Source organism: Panthera onca, chromosome B1 (genome assembly GCF_046562875.1).
Source record: "Panthera onca isolate mPanOnc1 chromosome B1, mPanOnc1 haplotype 2, whole genome shotgun sequence".
NCBI lineage: Eukaryota > Metazoa > Chordata > Mammalia > Carnivora > Felidae > Panthera > Panthera onca.
The window spans coordinates 91,730,977-91,749,941 of record NC_138342.1 but is presented as its reverse complement, the minus strand read 5'-3'; the positions used below and the strand labels follow the sequence as shown (position 1 = coordinate 91,749,941).

General features: G+C 44.5%; 1 protein-coding gene across 2 annotated transcripts; it reads left to right on the top strand.

Annotated features, from left to right (window-relative positions):
• The first annotated feature begins 5,182 nt into the window (after positions 1-5,182).
• Positions 5,183-18,890, top strand: CASP6 (caspase 6). 2 transcript variants are annotated; one of them, XM_060654448.3, is made up of 8 exons: positions 5,183-5,309; positions 10,315-10,394; positions 10,655-10,697; positions 11,200-11,346; positions 11,979-12,055; positions 14,048-14,223; positions 17,466-17,625; positions 18,253-18,890. In XM_060654448.3, the coding sequence occupies exons 3-8, from the start codon at positions 10,669-10,671 to the stop codon at positions 18,489-18,491; spliced, it is 828 nt and encodes a 275-aa protein (XP_060510431.1). In that variant the 5' UTR covers positions 5,183-5,309; positions 10,315-10,394; positions 10,655-10,668; the 3' UTR covers positions 18,492-18,890. The 2 variants fall into 2 exon arrangements, with proteins under 2 accessions (XP_060510431.1, XP_081651688.1); XM_081795562.1 differs by lacking the exon at positions 10,315-10,394 and having other exon boundaries at positions 5,204-5,309.
• Positions 18,891-18,965: the final 75 nt, after the last annotated feature.

The following is an 18,965-nucleotide window of genomic DNA, read 5'->3' as shown; positions in this document are numbered from 1 at the left end:
GTCTGATGTTTTCCTCATAATTGCACTGGGGTTATGGATATTTAGGAAGAAAACCACAAAGGTGAAGAAGGGTTCTTCTCATCAAATCATATCAGTAATTGAATGTTATCAACTTGATGGTATGTTAACTCTGGACACTTCTTATTTTTTTCTTTCCATACTTCTGTTCTTTGGAAGTCAGCCCCCAGGTCAGTCTATGGTGAGTCTATGATGAGCGGGCAAGATTCTGTTCCACCTTCTGGAAGGGGGAGTATCTTTATGTGGTACTTGGAATTTTTCTGTAAGAAAAATTTGTCTCCTCCCACCTCAATTATTATTATTTTTTTACATTTATTTATTTTTGAGGGAGAGAGAGACAGCATGAGCAGGGAAGGGGCAGAGAGAGAAGGAGACACAGAATCCGAAGCAGCCTCCAGGCTCTGAGCAAGCGGTCAGCACAGAGCCTGACACAGGGCTCAAACCCACAAACTGTGAGATCATGACCTGAGCCCAAGTCGGACTCTCAACCAACTGAGCCACCCAGGCGCCCCGCCCCCCCCCTCAATTCTTTATATCAGTATGGACTCCTGTATATTTCCTTTAGACTTTGGGTAATGTTTACTTTGTTGCTCAAGTTGTTCCAGCTTGGCTCTTAGGAGTTATGTCTGGTTGGCTCCTCTGTCTCTTTGATATATCCCCATCCTTTTGACTTTTGAACACTTCCATACTTCCTGGCAAGAATGTGGGAAAGTTGATCTGGGCCCAACCTGTGTATTTCTAGCACTAGAATCTGCCTCTTCTCCAAAGAGCACCAGTCCCTTTTATTGGGAAATGGTTTGCAGTGGAACTTAGAAACCAGTATTTGGGTACTGGATTTGCTCATTGCTACTAGAGGATCCATTCTGCTAGATCCTCCCAGCAAACAGAGCTAGGAAATATGTATGTATATTAACCCATGTACATGTACGTCTCTATAATGATTTCTGTGTGTGCATATATATTAAGCTGAACATGAGTTCTTACTAATGTCTTCCCTTGAATTATGTACCACAGGGCATGTATTTAGATTTTAAGATGGCATTTTCCCTATCCATAGAATAGATTCATAAACAAAAACAAAAAGAAAACCCCAAGACTAGCTTTCTGCAGTTCTCTGCAAGAAACCTAAGACTGATATTTTTGAATAAAACTATATTGCCTTTAAATACCACCTATGTCTTTAAAATCTTTTGATGCACTTCTTACAGGGACAGATATGGCTGTATTCATTTCATAGGTGGAAAAACTGAGGCACAGAGAAGCTCTAAAGAAGAAGGAATTGTAATAATGAGGACAAAAGTAAGTTAAACACATCTGGAACAGGCATTCCTTCAGTGAACCCATAGACTATACTAGTAATATTAATTAAAATGTTGTCTTATTAACTTTATAACTAATTCTCCCTAAAATGAAAAAGTGGTATTTCTATCAGTATATATAGAAGTACAAGATTGTCGGGAAATCAAAATGTACATTATTTTATCCTGTACATAATGATAACATCTAACAAAGTGAAGACCATGGAGTCTGTCAAAACAACTGTTTAGGAAGCTGGCTTCAGTAAATTTGGGGTAGAGTGAAACCTATTAGGTAAGATCTTCCCACATGTATCTCATTGCATTATTCAAATTCACAGATATTACTTATAATGTATTCATTCAGGTCTTGTGTAATATATAACTCAGGACTGGTTAAAGTGATTGAATAGCCCCCTTCGTTTGCAGTTTTTCTTCACTGCTTCACCTTACAAAACCAGCCATCTGCTCAAGTCATAAAGCAGGAATGAGTCAGTGTAACCAGTATACAAAAATGATTAATAAAAATAACAAACTAGTGTCTCTTTGCAATAGTGATATATACAAGCAATAGTGATGTCAGGCTTTTCTGCCTCAGGTTTAAAGGTTTCCAAGAACACTTTTCAAAGGTTCCCTGCAGACAACTTTACAAACATTTTTTGTTGGCTTTCAGCTTAGTATAGGAATCACGATTATAAGAATCTAATATATCTGTGATTTATATAGGGAAAATCAAGTTTAGTGGGGTAAGTTGAAAAAAAAATGACCAGATTTGAGAATTATCTCTGAATTTTATTCCATATACTTCATTTCTAGCATAGGTGACAATTGGCTAAGACCTTTCAGTAAGTTCTATGAAAGTGACACTTAAGCCATCCTGTCAGTTAACTTTCATCTTTAATGCATCTTAATTATTTTAATAATATGGATTTGTTTTCAGTTCTTTTTCTTCTTTGAGAAGGTGGCATTGGTAGGATTCTAATTAGTCTAATTAGTCAGTGGTTTTCAAACATGAGCGAGAAGCAGAATCATCGGATTCTGGCATTAAAACATGTGCTGGACCCCACTCCAGGCTCTCCTATTCAAGAGATCTGATTCTGTAGGTCCCAGGAGTTTGCATTTCTAGTAAGTTCCCTGATGTCGATACTGCTGCTTCAGAGACCATGGTGTGATCTCTAAAAATGTACTGAAAGCTTACTGTGAGCCAGGTACTATTCTAGGAATTTGACAGTTACTGTCTCCAAAATTTGAGTAAGCTTGGTTCCCATTTTACAGATGAGAATTTGAAGCTGAGAGAGGTTAAATCGTTACTTATGCAATGTCTTACAGCTAAGAAAATGGTGGAGCCAGGGTTAGAGTCTAGGCAGCCTGTTTTCCAATCCTAGGCACTCATTTTATTGGGATAGCTATTGCTTTAAAAGGCTAAAATTACACATTTAGAATTCTGAAATAAGTATCCCAAAATGCTTTGTGTCTTAAGATAGACAAAATCTTACTTTAAAACATAACCACATACATATGCTATAAAAAGCAATACAATATTCTGAGATAAGATACTTAGGGGGCAAAATAAAACATTCCTTTTATCTTCACCTTTCAGATAAGTGGAAAGTCAGCCAACTGGGTTTCCACATCTATAGGGGGGGAGTGTTTTCAGGACTCAGGCTGAGGAGACCCTGAAAATTGGGCAAAAGGACAGGAAGTTCTGGTGGTCAGATAACACATTCAAACTGGATAAAGTCCAGAGTGCAAATGCTGAAACCCTGGATCTCATTCAATGGATAAATATTTACTGAGCACCTCCTACATGCTAAGCAACTGTTTCCTCTAATGGGGAAACCAAAAGAAGGCCAATCTTGCTTTCAGTGAGCTAAAGATGGTGGTAACAAAAATAGTTGGAGCTCTTCACAAGCCAGGCACTGTTTTAAGTAGTCATGATGGAGCATAAGGCAGGTTGAGGGCAAAATACAAGCTAGCACCCCCACCCCCAGATGGGATATGTGTGATATTCCTCAGACACTCTTGGATGCCCAAGAACAGAGGAAAGGAAAGAAAAATGGTTAACTGGTAGAAATCACAGTCATATAGGACATGGGTCTCCAGTTTACAAATATCTTAGTAAATTGGAAGAAAAAGGCAATTTCCTTTATGATTTTATTTTATATTTGAGAGAGTGTGAGTGGGAAAGGGGCAGAGAGAGACCGAGAGGCAGAATCCAAAGCAGCCTCCAGGCTCTGAGCTGCCAGCACAGCCCAATGCAGGGCTCGAACTCACGTACCTCCAGATCATGACCTGAGCGGAAATTGGATGCTTAACTGACTGAGCCACCCAGGTGCCCTAAGAGAAAGGCAATCTTATCAATAGCCTAATCTCCAGAAACCTATAGACTCAGTTTCTTGCAGCCCCAATCACCCATAATGATGTGGGGAACAAAGGCAAGAAGGAAATGGCAGGTAAAATTAAATTTCCTTATAATCTGCAGCCCAGTGACAGATACTTGAGGCTGGCAGAGTTAAATATTTCTCCAGGAACTCCCTACTGTCTTAAAGTTAATACTTTGCTAGAGGCAAAGACAACCTTAGCTTGGTAATAGCAAGCCCTCATATATCTTAGGAGTCCTCTTTAGCATATCTAAGTCCCTCTGGAGGCAGCCCTTTTGTCTTTCCCTCCTCCAATTCCATAGTATATAACCAGTTACCTGGCACAACCCCAGTGCATGCAGCAGTTCCTGCTCATGGGTCCTGTCCCTGTGCTTTAATAAAATCACCTTTTTGCACCAAAGATGTCTCCAAGAATTCTTTCTTGGTCGTGGGCTCCAGACCACCCCACCATCACCCCAAAACTTCATGGGTCATTTGAGTTAATCGCCACAACAACCGTACAAGGCTTTGATTGATACCCTATATCTTAACTACAGAGGAAGTTACTAATACAGATTTCTGAAATATTTTGCACACACAATGAAATGAACAGTAAATGGCATTGGGTGAGAAAAATCCTCTGATTTCATATTCTAGTTAATGACCAAGCACACGTGGGAAAAGTTATCAAGTTGGATTTTAATTTTTCTCTCCCAAATAGGGTAATATTTATTGAAGACGGATCCCTTATACTTCAGTATTTCTTGTTAATGTATTAAAAATGGTACTTTAACACATTTTCCCCGCAGTCTTAAGTTAGTTACTTTTTAAATGACAAGACCCAGAGAAATGACAAAAGATGAGGCCATCTTTTAATCCGATCTTAGAGCTAGTCTTTGAAGCAAATTCACACAACAGCCAACCGAAGGAGGAGCTCAGTTCAATGCAACATTGAGCACCCGGTGGCGCTCAGCGCAGTTTGTTGGTGAGGACTACATACATAGACCCCAAAGTTCCGCCTCCGAAGTTATGATCGCTTCCCCAAATTAGCTCTACCTATGAAAACCAGATTTAAAAATCCCAGGGTTGCCTCTAGTTTACTCTGTCCCCAAACCCCCAGGCAAACAGCGTTTAAATCATTACAGTCCTATAACATAACTCGCACTGGGGAAGGACTAAACGGGAAGCCGGAAAACGCGACCCCCACCCCCTGGGAGAAGCAAACACTGGGGGCGGGGACTGCGAGCCTCGATTCTCCGCAGGTGCCGTGAAACCACCTGCGGCTTCCCTATTCGCGGCCCGCCGTGTGTCCTCGGGGTGCCAACCGGCATTTCCCCAGAGCTGGCTCGTCTCCAGGCGCCAGGCGGACGAGACCGCGTCCCTCGGCCTTCCCCGCTCGCTCTGGTCGCCCCGAGCTCGGGAGTGGGGGCAGGAGCCTGAGCTCGGCTGGCGGGAGGCTCCGAGCGCAGACGCGGCCCCCACCCCCTCCCGGGAGCAGGCGGGCGGGCTGGGGCGGAGGAAGGGGCGGGGGCTGCGGGCCCCTGGATGCAGGAAGCGGAGTCTTTCCCGGGCGCCAGCTCTGCGTGCTGGGACACTATGACTTCGGCGCCGGGGCTCAGCGGGGCTCGCCCTGCAGGTAGGCCCGCGGGTGCCGAGGGGGCGCGGGGCAGCTTCCCCAGCGGGGCGCGCGGGCGGGGGCGGGGACGCGGGAGCTGGACGGCCGGAAAAAGTTGCGGGTCTTGGAGGGAAGCGCGCAAGTCCGGTGGGGGCAGCTTGTTAAATGCCTTCTGGTCCAGAAAACCAGCCCGGGACTCCGTGCGGGGTCGCCGCCGCCTCAGGGCCGCCCGGGGTAACGGCGCCCGGCGCTGGGGCGTGCCCGCTCCGCCTTTGTCCTCCGGACGGTTCTTTCTTGCCGGGCGTCGGGCCATTTAAACCTTGGGAGGCTGGCTGGGCGGCTGCTGGCACCTCCCGCGCCTGGGTTTTTTGAAAGTTGACTTCTGGAAGTTGGATCTGGTTTTGTGTTCTCCTGAGTAAAAAGTAAAAGGAAGTGGTTGCGTGCATAATAATGGAAGCATAAGCAGCCCGCGGGAGCGCCCCACCGGAGCCCCCCACAGGAGCCCCTGGTTATGCCCGGACTTGAGCTGGGGACAAAAACCGGGCCTTGGCTGCCTGTGCAGCCCCAGTGCCTCTCCCGCAGCCAGGGCCGTTTGTGGGTTTGGGTTGAAACCACATCTTTCTCTACAGTCAACTGCTAAACGTGTACTTTAGAACTTTCTTCCCTGTCACTTACTAATTATATCACTGATAGCTGAAGAAACTTCGAGCCTGGCCATAGTAAAATAAAAGCGGGTTGGGGGGAAGGAAGGAAAGGTTGAAACTCTAGAAGTTGATGCACAGTGCCTTTATTTCAGAGCATTTTTTTCGTTGCTGCACAAAACCAGGCTTGCCCCAGAGTCAAGTTGCAGGAAGTTCAGGGAGTGGCCTTGCCCTGGACGGACAGTGCCGGGTCCGGTGGCCACTCCCATTCTGAGGGGTGGGGAGCAGGGGAGCAGGGGGGCAGGGGTCCGGGATGCCGCCCACTTCCCCCTCCATTCTCATCCCATTGCTTTCCTTCTCCGTCCTGCGTCCTTCCTTTTTTTGCCGTCTCACCCCCTTTTTCACTGTGTTCTAGGCCTGACGTGGTTTACTCAGTACAGGACTATTAAACAGATACTTGATATGGGTAGATTTTCATAGATACTGCGGGGAATGATGGCGATGACCGTAGATACTGGAGAAGTTTGGAAAAACGAACACTTCGTTTAGGAAGGTAGATGTTTTCTCTGGTTGGAGGGGGTTAGCATGGCGACCTGAGTGCAGAGACGTGAGTCTGTAGGGGGACCCGGCTTTCGGTCCGACTCCACAGCACTGTCCTGGGACAAGCCTGACGCACTGGCTGCCTCATGGGCTGTGGAGCTGAGGCAGAGAAAGCATCTAACGTGCTGGGCCACCAACAAATAGTGGCTGGCAAGGGAAAAAAAGGAGTGATTAGGTTGGTAAAAATTAAACTGATTTAAGGGGCAGAGAGGTGGTGGCCGCATCATGGTGGAAAGGAAAATTGCCTAAATCAGAGGCAAGGAGAAGTGAAAGGAGGACAAGAGTCCAGTTTGATGACAGACCCATTTTTGATAGATTGCAGATGCACGGGAGTGTGCAAGTCTATTATATAGAGCATCTCCGTTCAAAATTTCTCCATGTTGACAGAGCCATTTACCCTTTTAGGCAGGCAACTTGTGTTCCTGCAGTGTAATGACACTTGTTAAAGTGTGCCCTTCCTGAAAATTTGTCTGCTTAGGACATACCGCCTGAGTCCCGATGTGTTTTCTGTGGCACCTGGGTAAAATTTATTAACTCCAGTAATGTATCGAACTTAGATTCTAATGTGTGTGCCGATCGTTTTCAGTGAACAAGTAGCCAGAACAGAATGGCAGCTGGACCTGATCCATAACTGGGGGTGCAGGATGCAGGGCGCACATTTATATTGGAGCAGGGTTTGAGCTGGCAAGGGTCTGAAGTAAAGTTCTCAGACCGTTTCCTTCTGTGTCAGTATTAACAGTAAAACACTTTTGGAAGATCCCTCAGAGATTACCAAATCTGTTGACTTTGAAACAACGTTATTTTTTAAAAGATTGATTGATTGGGGGGGAGGGGAAGGGGCAGAGAGAGAGGTGGGAAGGGGCAGAGGGAGAATCCCACGCAAGCTTCGCACTGTGAATACAGAGCCTGACGCAGGGTTTGAACTCACGAACCTCGAGATCGTGACCTGAGCCGAAATCAAGAGTTGGACACTTAACTGACTGAGCCACCACCCAGGCGCCCTGAAACAATGTTGTTTTAAGTTATCTTGAGTTACTTAAAACTGACTGTCTTTCCTAAATCTGTGGGTCACGTCTAAGTGGAAGGCAGTATTTGAGACAACCCAGATGCACAGCTTAGATACCTAGCCGGGAGGAACGGCGCAGTTCCTTCCTTAGACTATAAACAATGAACTTTAAGGACCCGATCGAGTACACATCTCCAGTGCCTTCACCCTCCATGACTTGAGTTAGTTTGGTGACGGGGCCATTTGCCACAGCTTCCACCCTCTCTCTGCCCTTTGAGCGGCCTGACGCTCACTAACCGATGAGCAAAAGCTGGAAGAGGTGAGCTGCTGGGCCTGCTATGTTGCGCACCGTGTTAAGAGATCTGTGCTTCCCAAATTGTGCAGCTTCCCAGGGAGTGAATGGGGCGATTGTCCTTCACGTAGAGATGGAATGTGTTTAGTTTGAGTTGTGTTGTTTCTTTATTGTGTAATTGATTTGAAGAGAAGGAGGTGAGGCTATTAAAAGGAGGTAGATCCTGGAACGCATTTGAAAATGGAAGGTGAGAAAATTCCTGGGCCTTAGTAGAGCAGTGTGGGGAGCAGGAAGTAATCCCCGTAGACAGGGTGTGAGGTGGGAAGTGTTGAGGGCACAGCAGTGTGTGTTCGAAGGCAGTATCCCCAGGTAGAGGGGAGGCTTAGTAGGAAGTGTCCCTGGTGGAGCAGTGTATAAAGTCACCCCCTGGAACACTGTGGTGTAGGAAGTACTCTGTATGGAGCACAGAGTATCCCGATAGGAAGCATATCAGCAGTAGCTAGGAAGACTATTTGGTGGAGCGGTGTGTGAAGTAGGAAGCCCCCCCTTCCCCCCTCCCCGAAGCACCGTGTGCAGGACGAGGCTCGCTCAGGTGCAGGTGCAGCAACAGCTAGGAGGAAACATCTGGGCAGAGAGGTGTGTGCCAAGGAAGCTGTCCTTAGATAGAGCCCGGTTTGGGCAGGAAGTGGTTCACGTCGAGCAAGGTGTGGAGTAGGAAGTATCCCAGGTAAAGCAGAATGGGAGAAAACATCCTGGGTAGCATGCAGAGCGTGCTCTCCCCTAGAGAGCGGCGTGTAGTATGGAAGTTTCTGCGTAAAGCAGTTTGTGGAGTAGGAAGCGTAGGATGTAGCCTCGGGTGAGCAGTGTGCGGAACAGGAAGTGTCTCCAGTAGGAAAGTATGGAGGGAAGGAAGCGGGGAGTGAAGTGGAGCTACCCCCCAAACAGCGGTATGACTGGTGTCTGGAGTAGGAAGCCTTCTGGGTAGAGTAGTCGTTGGAGTAAGAAGAGTAGAACATACTCCCGGTAGAGTAGCATGTGGAGCAAGTAGGATGTGTCCTGGGTAGGTAAACGTGTGAGTGGTACCCCAGTAAGCAGTGTAGGAGACGCCAGGTACCTGGTAGAGCAGCCTGTGGTGTGTGGGTGATGATAGGTCACCCGGAGAGCAGGGTGTGGAATAGGGGGTGTCCCCTAGAGAGCAGGCTGGAGTTGGGAGATATCCTAGTAGGGTCTTCAGGGTGGCTCAGTCGGTTGAGCATCGGACTCTCTTCAGCTCAGATATGATCTCATGGTTCGCGGGCTCCATGCTGAAGGCGCAGAGCCTGTTTGGGACTCTACCTCTCTCTGCCCCCCTCTCTCTCTCTCTCTTCAATAAATTTTTATTTTTTATGTTTTAAGGAGGTATCCAAATAGAACAGTGCATGGAGTAGGAAGGAAACCAGGTGAGCTGGCGGGGTGGGGGGATGCATTAGGGAGGCTGCTCTTTACTCCTAAGCCTAAGCTCTGGTATAAAAATCAAATCACCTTGTTAAAAATGCAGATTTCTCCCTCTCCTGGGATTCTGATTCAATAAATCTGGGTTAGGACCCAGGAATGTGCATTTTATCACCCAGGCCAGGAATTGATGCAAAGACTGAGGAAAGCAGATGAGGGTCTGTCGGACAGCAGGAGGGCCTTCGTGGGGTCCTCACTAGGTCTGGATACTGGGGGAATTCCAGGAGGAATTGGCTGAAAGTGAGTGGTAAAGGGCACAGAATTGAATGCCAGCCTCACCCTCATCTCAGGGCCGATTTCTGTCAGGGAGGAGGTGTGAAGGTAGAACAATCTGGTGAGAGAAGGGAACAGGACCCTCCTGGTTAGAAGGGGTGGGTGGGAGGGTCTGTTGTGTTTCCTTCAGTGACGTCGGTGGAGAGGAGCATCTTGCTATAGTGTTCATATTTGTTTATTCATTACTTTCCTTCCCCTCTGGGCTAAGTTTATCAGGCAGAAACACAGTCATGCGTGTATGGGCCTGTATTGTAGAAGATGCTAGACCCGTTGTGCCCTATAGTACAGAAGCCACCAGCCACCATGGTTATTTAAGTTGAAATGAAAAACTGAGTTCCTTAGCTGTACTAGCCCCGTTTCAAGTGCTGGACAGCCACATGTGGTCCGTGGCTAGCATATGGGACAGCACAGGTACAGAACCATCCCGTCATCACAGACAGTTCAGCTGCACAGCACTGTTCTAGCGAGTAGAGAAGGACGCAGTGAAAGGTGGTCCAGAGGGTGGGGAAGTCTGAGCATGGGTCGAGAGCAGAGGGTCTCCATCACGTGATGGGTTGTAAGTGCAAATAAATCATTCGGGAGACCCAAAGTTTAAGCCTTTACCCTTGCTCCTTCCCTTTCCCCGCCCCAAACTTCTACCTTTTCCGTTTCAGAGGGGGATCCGGTATTAACCACACGCCGTGTTTTGGTTCTCCTGTGTTTTTAATTCCTTTTCGGTTTTAGAGAATATCTGCAAAAACAGTTTCCGCTAAACAATTCCGTATCTCATTTATGCTCCACATCACAGAACCGTGTTACTGCAGGTATATTTTGCATGAATGCATTTGCATAATGTTTCCTCCATCTATCTTGATAATATTCTTTTCTGTTTTGCAAATAAGAGTTCTGGGTGAGAAAGAATTGAGCTGTTAATTTATAGTTCATTTATCTATTAAGTTCCCTTCCTTTTCCTATACTTTTGACTTTTAAACTAAGCAAAACCAGAGAAGGGTTCACAGTGTGGGAGTCCCGCAGTGTGTTACAAGTCAAAGAGTAAATTAACCAAATTCAATTTTTTAAATAGGTGTGGAGGAAAACATGACCGAAACAGATGCCTTCTATATGAGGTAAAAACGTGCTCTTGCCTGACAAACGTCTCTTCCTTTGCTAGTCAAGATCAGTCTGTAAGAAGCAAGAATGGCCCCGGGGAAGAAGCAGAGTGGAGAATGGCGAGTGTTAGCGCTGGGAGAGCTAACTTGTAGAGCCTCGGGTTGACTGCTGCCCCTGGTCGAGGTTCAGGACCTACAGTGATGTCCAAAATACTTAGCAACGGGTGTGGCATGGGCCCTGGAGCCAGAGCCGGGCCTGGGCGGGCTGTTGTCCCTGGTTCCTGGAGAAAAGACATCCCTGGGGTGACTGGGGGTGGGGAGCTCCAGGTAGCTGCTGTTTACCAATCAGCACAGAAATATTTCTGTCAGGCTTTCCCAGTGCACACCAGTATCATGTCACCCTGGCAAAGGAGGAGGAAACAGGAGCCCTCTGTCTACCCTACCCATTGATCTTGGGCTTGGAGGAGCTCATTATTTAATATGACATAGTGATTGTTGTTTATAAACTTTTTGTTAACAGTGAAACATTTGATCCGGCAGAAAAGTACAAAATGGACCACAAGAGGAGAGGAATCGCTTTAATCTTCAATCATGAGAGGTTCTCCTGGCGTTTAACACTGCCAGAAAGGCGGGGCACCAGCGCAGACAGAGACAATCTTAGGCGCAGGTAATAGTTGTTGTGGTTTTTTTTTTTTAATGTTTATATTTGAAAGTGAGCGGGGTAGGGGCATAGAGGGAGAGAGAGAATCCCAAGCAGGCTCTGTGCTGTCAGCACAAAGCCCAGTGTGGGGCTCGAACTCACAAACCATGAGATCATGACCTGAGCTGAAATCAAGAGTGGCTTAAGTGACTGAGCCACCCCAGGTGCCCCACAGGTGCTAGTTTTATCCACACGTCAAGATGATGACCTATTTAATAAAATGACACTCACCAAAACGTGTCCACACTGATGAAATAGAGTATCAGGATGAGCCTCATTTGGGCACAGCATCCCTTGAGAACTTGCCTGAATTTTCTTCCCAACCTTGTTCTATTAGATGTAAGCAGGCTTTGAATCGTTACATATATATTTACATTGCTGTATCCTAACTTGAATCAGCTTTCAGTATGAGTAAATCCTTTCCTGCTGTGGGTGAGCAAGGAGAACTATCACTGTCATATTTCACTTTTTCTCCCCCCCCCCCCCCCGCAAAGAAAAGTCAACTTAGAGGTCATAAAAACATGTATAGATTCCTCAGGGAAATAGGGGTATATGACGACTTTGAGCAGCTCATAAGCTAATACCCAGTTTGTCACTAGGTTTTCAGAGCTAGGATTTGAAGTGAAATGCTTTAATGATCTGAAAGCAGAGGAGCTTCTGCTCACAATCCATGAGGGTAAGTAGTTTTCCTGTTCGTCTTCTGAGGGGATGGATTGCTTCAGTGACCCTCTTCTAGAATCCAGATAATTAACCATCTGGAAAAATGTCTGACCAACTACTTTAGCATGGGTTACAGGTTTCGGTTGTGCCTCTTTGCTTATGTGTTACTACTGGATTCAGAGACTCTTCCAAAGGATTTTGCCTCTGAATTTATATGTAGCATACCACCCGCTAACAGGCTGTCATTCCAGAAATGAATGAATCAAGTCTAAACTGCGAACACTACAGATGCTGGGCAGTCAGGTGTTAATTGACTCCTTCCATACCCAGGTTTTTTTACTGGCTTCAACAAATTGTGGATTTACAAAACAAACAAAAACTGGATTTATATATATTGTCTCTAAATTTCTGTATCACTATGCAGTAGGTATTTTAACAGCTTACGTTTATAATAATTACTGCACGCTGTGGATTTTCAAGTCATTTGCCAATGGACTATTATAATATTTACATAATTATTTAAACCTCAGAGCTTTTTAAAAATTGAGGTATAAATGATATGGAACATTGTATTAGTTTCAGATGTACAACATAATGATTCAGTATTTGTATACATTGTAAAATGGTCACCATAGTGTCTGGTTACCATACAGAGGTACAGAAAAGCTTTGGTTTTTTTTTTTTTAGTTCTTTTAAAATGTTTATTTTTGAGACCGAGAGAGAGCATGAATGGGGGAGGGTCAGAGAGAGAGGGAGACACAGAATCCGAAGCAGGCTCCAGGCTCTGAGCTGTCAGCACAGAGCCCGAAGTGGGGCTGGAACTCACGGGCCTCGAGATCGTGACTTGAGCTGAAGTCGGATGCTTAACCGACTGAGCCACCCAGGTGCCCCGAAAAGTTTTTTTTTTTTTTTTGTGATAAAGACTTTAAAAATTTACTTAGCAACTTTCAGATATGCAATACAGTATTCTTATAGGTGATATGCTGTACATTATATCCCTATGACTTACTGTATAATTGGAAGTCTGTACCTTTTAACCCACTTCATCCCCACCCACCCACCAGCAACCACCCATCTATTCTATCAGTAAGTTTGTTTTTTAAACTCCACATATAAGTGAGATTATATAGTATAGGTCTTTCTTGAATTTATTTCATTTAGCATAATGACCTCAAGATCCATCCATGTTGTTGCAAAGGCCAAGATTTCCTTTTTTATGGCTGAATAATATTCTTGCATGTGTATCTCTATATATGGAAAGGTAGAGATCTGTCTATGTATATAATTTTCTTCATCCATTCATTGATGAACACTTAGGTTGTTTTCATATCTTGGCTGTTGTGCTCCAATAAACAACGGGGTTGCAGGTATCTTTCCAAATTAGTGTTTTCATAAATACCCAGAGGTGGAATTGTTGGATCATTTTTAATTTTTTTGAGGCACCTCCATACAAGACTTCTTTAATCTGTAAGTCACTTTAATTTTAACTAGCTCCTTACCAGGTTTTCTACTTCGCTTACTCATCCGCTTTGGAGGACATGAGTCTCATGTCTTAATATTCTTCGGAAGCTGTAAGTGCTACAGACATGATGAAGCTGCTGCATTCACTGGAGGGGCAGCAGAGCACAGCAGTTGCTAAGTAGTAGTTGCTGGGTCTTTCCAGTCTGCTCTAAGAAGCTCTCTGCTATTTCAGAGAAACTTTTATTGATGCCACAGCAATCCCATTATATTTTCCGTGTCATTATTCTGTATTGTAGAAAAGTTAATGGAATTTGTTTAAACTCTTTGAACTTTTAACAGGTTGTTAAAAATCAGATACGGTATGATGTAAATTTTCCTTTGATTAAAGACTAAGACCTTACATTCTCATTATGTACTCTTTACATTTAGTATAATACATTTTCCTCTTCCATCATATGTAACTTTAGTATTAGTAAATTCTCTTTCTCTATGTAGATAGTAAACATCTTATCTTCATTTCTGTATGAACTTTTGTGGCCCTTTATAGCATCATCTTCTAGCCACATAGATGCCGATTGCTTTTTATGTGTTTTCCTGAGTCATGGCGAAGGCAGTCACATTTATGCACAAGATACCAAGATTGAAATTCAGACTTTGACTGGCTTATTCAAAGGAGACAAATGTCAAAGCCTAGTTGGAAAACCCAAGATATTTATTATTCAGGTAAGACTGATTATGGTACAATCTAACTATGAAGTCCATGGTTCTGTACATGTGATTCTAGCTTTATTTTTATTTGTTAAGATTTATTTTTGGGAGAGTACATGCAGGGGAGGGGCAGCGAGAGGGGGACAGAAGATCTGAAGTAGGCTCTGTGCTGACAGCAGACAGCCCAGTGTGGGACTCAAACTCAAGAATAACGAGATCATGACCTGAGCTGAAGTTGGACGTTCACAACTGAGCCACCCAGGTGCCCCATATACATGTAATTATAAAGAGCACCAGCCAATTCTGCAAGTAACTTTCTCCAGTAACTGGAAAGGCCCCTTTGGCCTCCTAGCCAATCAGAGTTGCAATTAGTAGTAGTTCCTTCTTAACAAGGAATAAATATTTTCAGTTTCTGGGGCGCCTGGGTGGCTCAGTCAGGTAAGTGTCCAACTTCAGCTCAGGTCATGATATTGTGGTTTGTGAGTTTGAGCCCCACACTGGGCTCTGTGCTAACAGCTCAGAGCCTGGAGCCTGCCTTGGATTCTGTCTCCCTCTCTGTGCCCTTCCCCCGCTCATGCTCTTTCTCTCTCAAAAATAAACATTAAAATTTTTTTTTTGACTTGGGTTGACATTTGAAAGGACTCAAAATGGTGGCTCAGTCGGTTAAGCGTCTGACTTCAGCTCAGGTCATGATCTCGCAGTCTGTGAGTTCGAGCCCCGCGTCGGGCTCTGTGCTGTCAATTCAGAGCCTGGAGCCTGCTTCGGATTCTGTGTCTCCCTCTCTCTCTGCCCCTTCTCCCCCCAGTCAAAAAATGTTAAAAATTTTTGAAAGGACTCAAAGTAACTAATGTGCTACCCTCTGGCCTGGCCCAGTGTCAGGTGCAGCCGTCAGTGAAGGGGTCTCTGACTGAAGAGCACCAGGCCTGGAGGCCAGTGATTCATCCTTCCACCTTTTTCCTTCAAGCTGGTATTAGGGATGAAGACAATTTTTGGCCCGAATAACCTCACTCACCACATCAATAAGGAGTTCGAACAAAGGAGAATTCCTGATGTCCCAGTGCTGCAATTCTGTATTTCCATAAACGGCATGGAGGGCATGGCCACATTCAACCTGCCAGAACACCTTGAGGGAAGCGAGCAGGGGCACCTATAAGAAATTAAGGATGATCGTGTTTCTTGTTGGGAACTGCATTAAAGTATCCGTCACATGCAGTTGGGCGTTAACAGCTCTACATGCAGCCTGGCTAGGCTGGAGAAATAAATTTGAGAGTTAACGAGATGAATGATAGTGGCAGCCACGGGAGTGGATGAGTTTACCCACACGCCAAGCATAGCTTGAGAAGTGAGTGCAAAACAGCCCTGAGGGACGCCACTGAGGAATGAGCAGAGGAGAGACACTGAGGGGGATGGCCCAGAGAATGGGGGGGTGGGGGGAGTTCAGGGAAAAAGGGAGTGGCCAGCACTGTCAGAGACACAAAGTGGCGAGCCGCAGTGGGGGGGATGGCTACAAAGGAAGAAAATATTTTGCCAAGTTACTTCTCTCTGCCTCCAATTCTTCATCTGTGAAAGGGGGGGTATACCCCTTTCTGCCTCACGGGCTGGTTGTGAGGATAAAACAGCGTGGCCTAACAAGCACTTAGAACAGTGCCGAACACCTGCAAGTCCTCAGTAGGCTGGCTCTTTTTCTTACTGCAACTGATTGGGCAAGTAATGGCATCAAGTTCTAGGTGTTCGGTGTAGGAAGACTGAAAAATAAGGTCTGAAAATAAGCTTGGTAATACGAAGTTAAGATTAAAATCTCCCTGCAAAAATGGAATATCGGAGATCTTCTATTTATCAAATAACTCTGAAATCACTCTGGGCTTTTTTTCTTTAAAAGCTTACAAAAACCCATTTCAGAACGAGGGATGCACTTACCACAACCAAATCTTACCAGGTCACTGGATGAAGTTCACTAGGTCTGCCAGAACAAAGTACAGACCGGGTGGCTTCAACAACAGAAATTTTCTTAACGGTTCTGGAGGTTAGAAATCTGAGATCAAGGTGCCCATTCTCCTTGGCCTGGAGGTGGCTGCCTTTTTTCCTCTGTGCATCTCTGTGTCCTGATCTCTTATAGACCACTAGTTATAGATTAAGATCATTGTAGACCTCAATTTTACCTTTTTTAAAGGCCATATATCCAAATACACTCACATTTGAGATCCTGAGGGACAGGACTTCCGCATACAAATGGGAAGGGGTGACAAAATTCAGCCCATAATAGGCGTTTAAGAGTAGAAATTAACGTTAGCCTTTGTGTGAAAATTAATGGCTAAGAATTTGAGACCTCACTATACAGTGTAAGCGAAAGGAAAAGGGCACGTTAAAAGAGGTCTTCTCAGGTCAGGTGGCGGCGTCCTTTTAGCCCTGCTTTGACAATGTGTTGCAGCAGCTAGGCAAGCACCACCCTATCTGGGCGTGTATTCCCTGATTGAACAGAAACGCTGGGCAAATACTGTAGCTTTTCAAAGAAGGGGTGGGTCTGGTGCTGTGGTGTGGTTACTTTGTAAGAAACTCAAAACCAGAGGCTTTCTCCTCCACACTGTACCTTTCAATCAGCACAGTCTGGTGTACGGTTGAGCATGACAATTTAAAAAAAATTTTTTTGTAACGTTTATTTTTGAGAGAGAACACGAGTGGGGGAGGGGCAGAGATAGCGAGCGAGACACAGACACAGACTCCAAAGCAGGCTCCAGGCTCCGAGCTGTCGGCACAGAGCCTGATGCAGGGCTTGAACTCACAAGCAGTGAGATCATGCCCTGAGCTGAAGTCGGACACCAACCAACTGAGCAAGCCACCCAGGGGCCCCGAGAATGCCAGTTTTTTAAAGGCCTTAATTAAAAGGGAGCTTGGGTGGCTCAGTTAAAAGTGTCTGACTCTTGATTTTGGCTCAGTTCATGATCTCACGGTGCATGAGACAGCCCCGACTCTGGCTGACAGTATGGAGCTTGCTTGGGATTCTCTCCCTCCCTCTCTCCCTCTCTCTCTCACCCTCCCCGGCTCATGCTCTCTCAAGCATTTAAAAAAAAAAAAAAAAGAGTAGGGAAAAACTGTCAGGTGAATTTGCTCTAAAACTTGACTGCATGTTTTTTGAAGTTTTATAAAGTAGCTTCTGTTGATGTTAAGATGTGCTCAGTTATACATTCACTGTAAACATTAAGCCGTGGAAAGAAAAGAATAGGTTAGGAAAGGAAATGGTTTTCCTCCTTGTCTCGTAGGCATGTCGGGGAGACCAGCATGATGTGCCAGTCATTCCTCTGGATGTAGTGGATCATCAAAAAAACATGCTGGATGTCAACATAACCCAGGTGGATGCGGCCTCAGTTTCCACACTGCCTGCTGGAGCAGACTTTCTCATGTGTTACTCAGTTGCAGAAGGTGGGTGTGTGTTTAGTACAAACAGAATTGGTTTCCTGACTTGAGTTCCATTAGTTTCACCTCACCTTGACTAGAGAGACTGGTATTTATCTGATCAAGGTGATTTGATCGTGAAGTTCACATCTTCGGTCACATCTTCGGCACAGGGTGATACATGAAGTGTAAAGTCACTTCTAGAAAAGTCATTCCTGAGAACTAGGTTTAAGCTACAAGTTACATTCAATAATTGGTAATAGGCTGCTAACATTCATTTTGATAGTGTTGTAATAATATTCACAGAAAGCGTTGTTGAAACTCCTGTGATGACCGTTGTTCTTTGTGCAGTAAGCTGTGTTTTTCTTTCTAATCTCTTGTGTTAAAATCACTGCCTGGCAACTGTTTTCTTGGGAATTTTTAGGAAATGGAGGAAATTATATAGAGCAAACCTCATTTTTATAAAACTATATAAATTAATCCCTTTTCTCATAATAGTCAACCAAGAAAAATTTTAAAGCTGTCATTGACACGTCCTAGTCTTCAAGAATTTTTGAGAACTTACACTTCTGTAATGGTGAATTAGAAAGGTGTTTTTCAGTCACAACTGAAAGCCAGAGAAACTTCAGTGCCCTTTTTGCTCCTATCATTTAGGTTATTATTCTCATCGGGAAACTGTGAATGGCTCATGGTACATTCAGGATTTGTGTGAGATGCTGGGAAAATTTGGCTCCTCCTTAGAGTTCACAGAGCTCCTCACCCTGGTGAACAGGAAAGTTTCTCAGCGCCGAGTGGACTTTTGCAAAGACCCAACTGCAATTGGAAAGAAGCAGGTTCCCTGCTTTGCCTCAATGCTTACTAAGAAGCTGTATTTCTTTCCAAAATCCAAATGATAGGAATAATTGTGTTTTATGTATCTTGTCTATATTCAAAACAGATTTTTTTGTCCTTTTATATAAATATCACTAAGGTGGAAGCTTATGGTATAGCAGTTTAAAATGTTTTAAGGTTTAATGAGAACTTAAAATAGTTCATGTTGGTATTACACATGCTGATATTAGATGAAAGGGTTTGGTATATATGAAATGAAATCCTCAGGGAATTACTATAAATAAAAATACACAAACATTTGTAATACTTGATTTTTATAGTAAATCTCAAGGTTACTCAAAAACATCTGGAAGATTTAAATTTGTATTCTGTGAAGTTTTTATAAAAGTTTTATAATGTTTTTAAAGGTTTTTGAAACCCAGAAACTAGTTGTTTCCCCGTAATAAAATATTTGAAATCCATGTTTTAATTTTTCTAATTCACATTCTTACTCATTTGTATAATTCAGAGTACTCTTGTACTTGGTCATACAAATT

What these genes read in the sequence shown, in the direction of transcription:
- CASP6 (XM_081795562.1), top strand. Translation starts at nt 5,219, where the DNA reads ATGCAGGAAGCGGAGTCTTTCCCGGGCGCCAGCTCTGCGTGCTGGGAC. An exon ending in AGAGACAATCTTAGGCGCAG is followed by an intron (nt 11,347 to 11,978) that starts GTAATAGTTGTT and finishes GTTTGTCACTAG; the next exon opens with GTTTTCAGAGCTAGGATTTG. An exon ending in CCAAGATATTTATTATTCAG is followed by an intron (nt 14,224 to 17,465) that starts GTAAGACTGATT and finishes CTTGTCTCGTAG; the next exon opens with GCATGTCGGGGAGACCAGCA.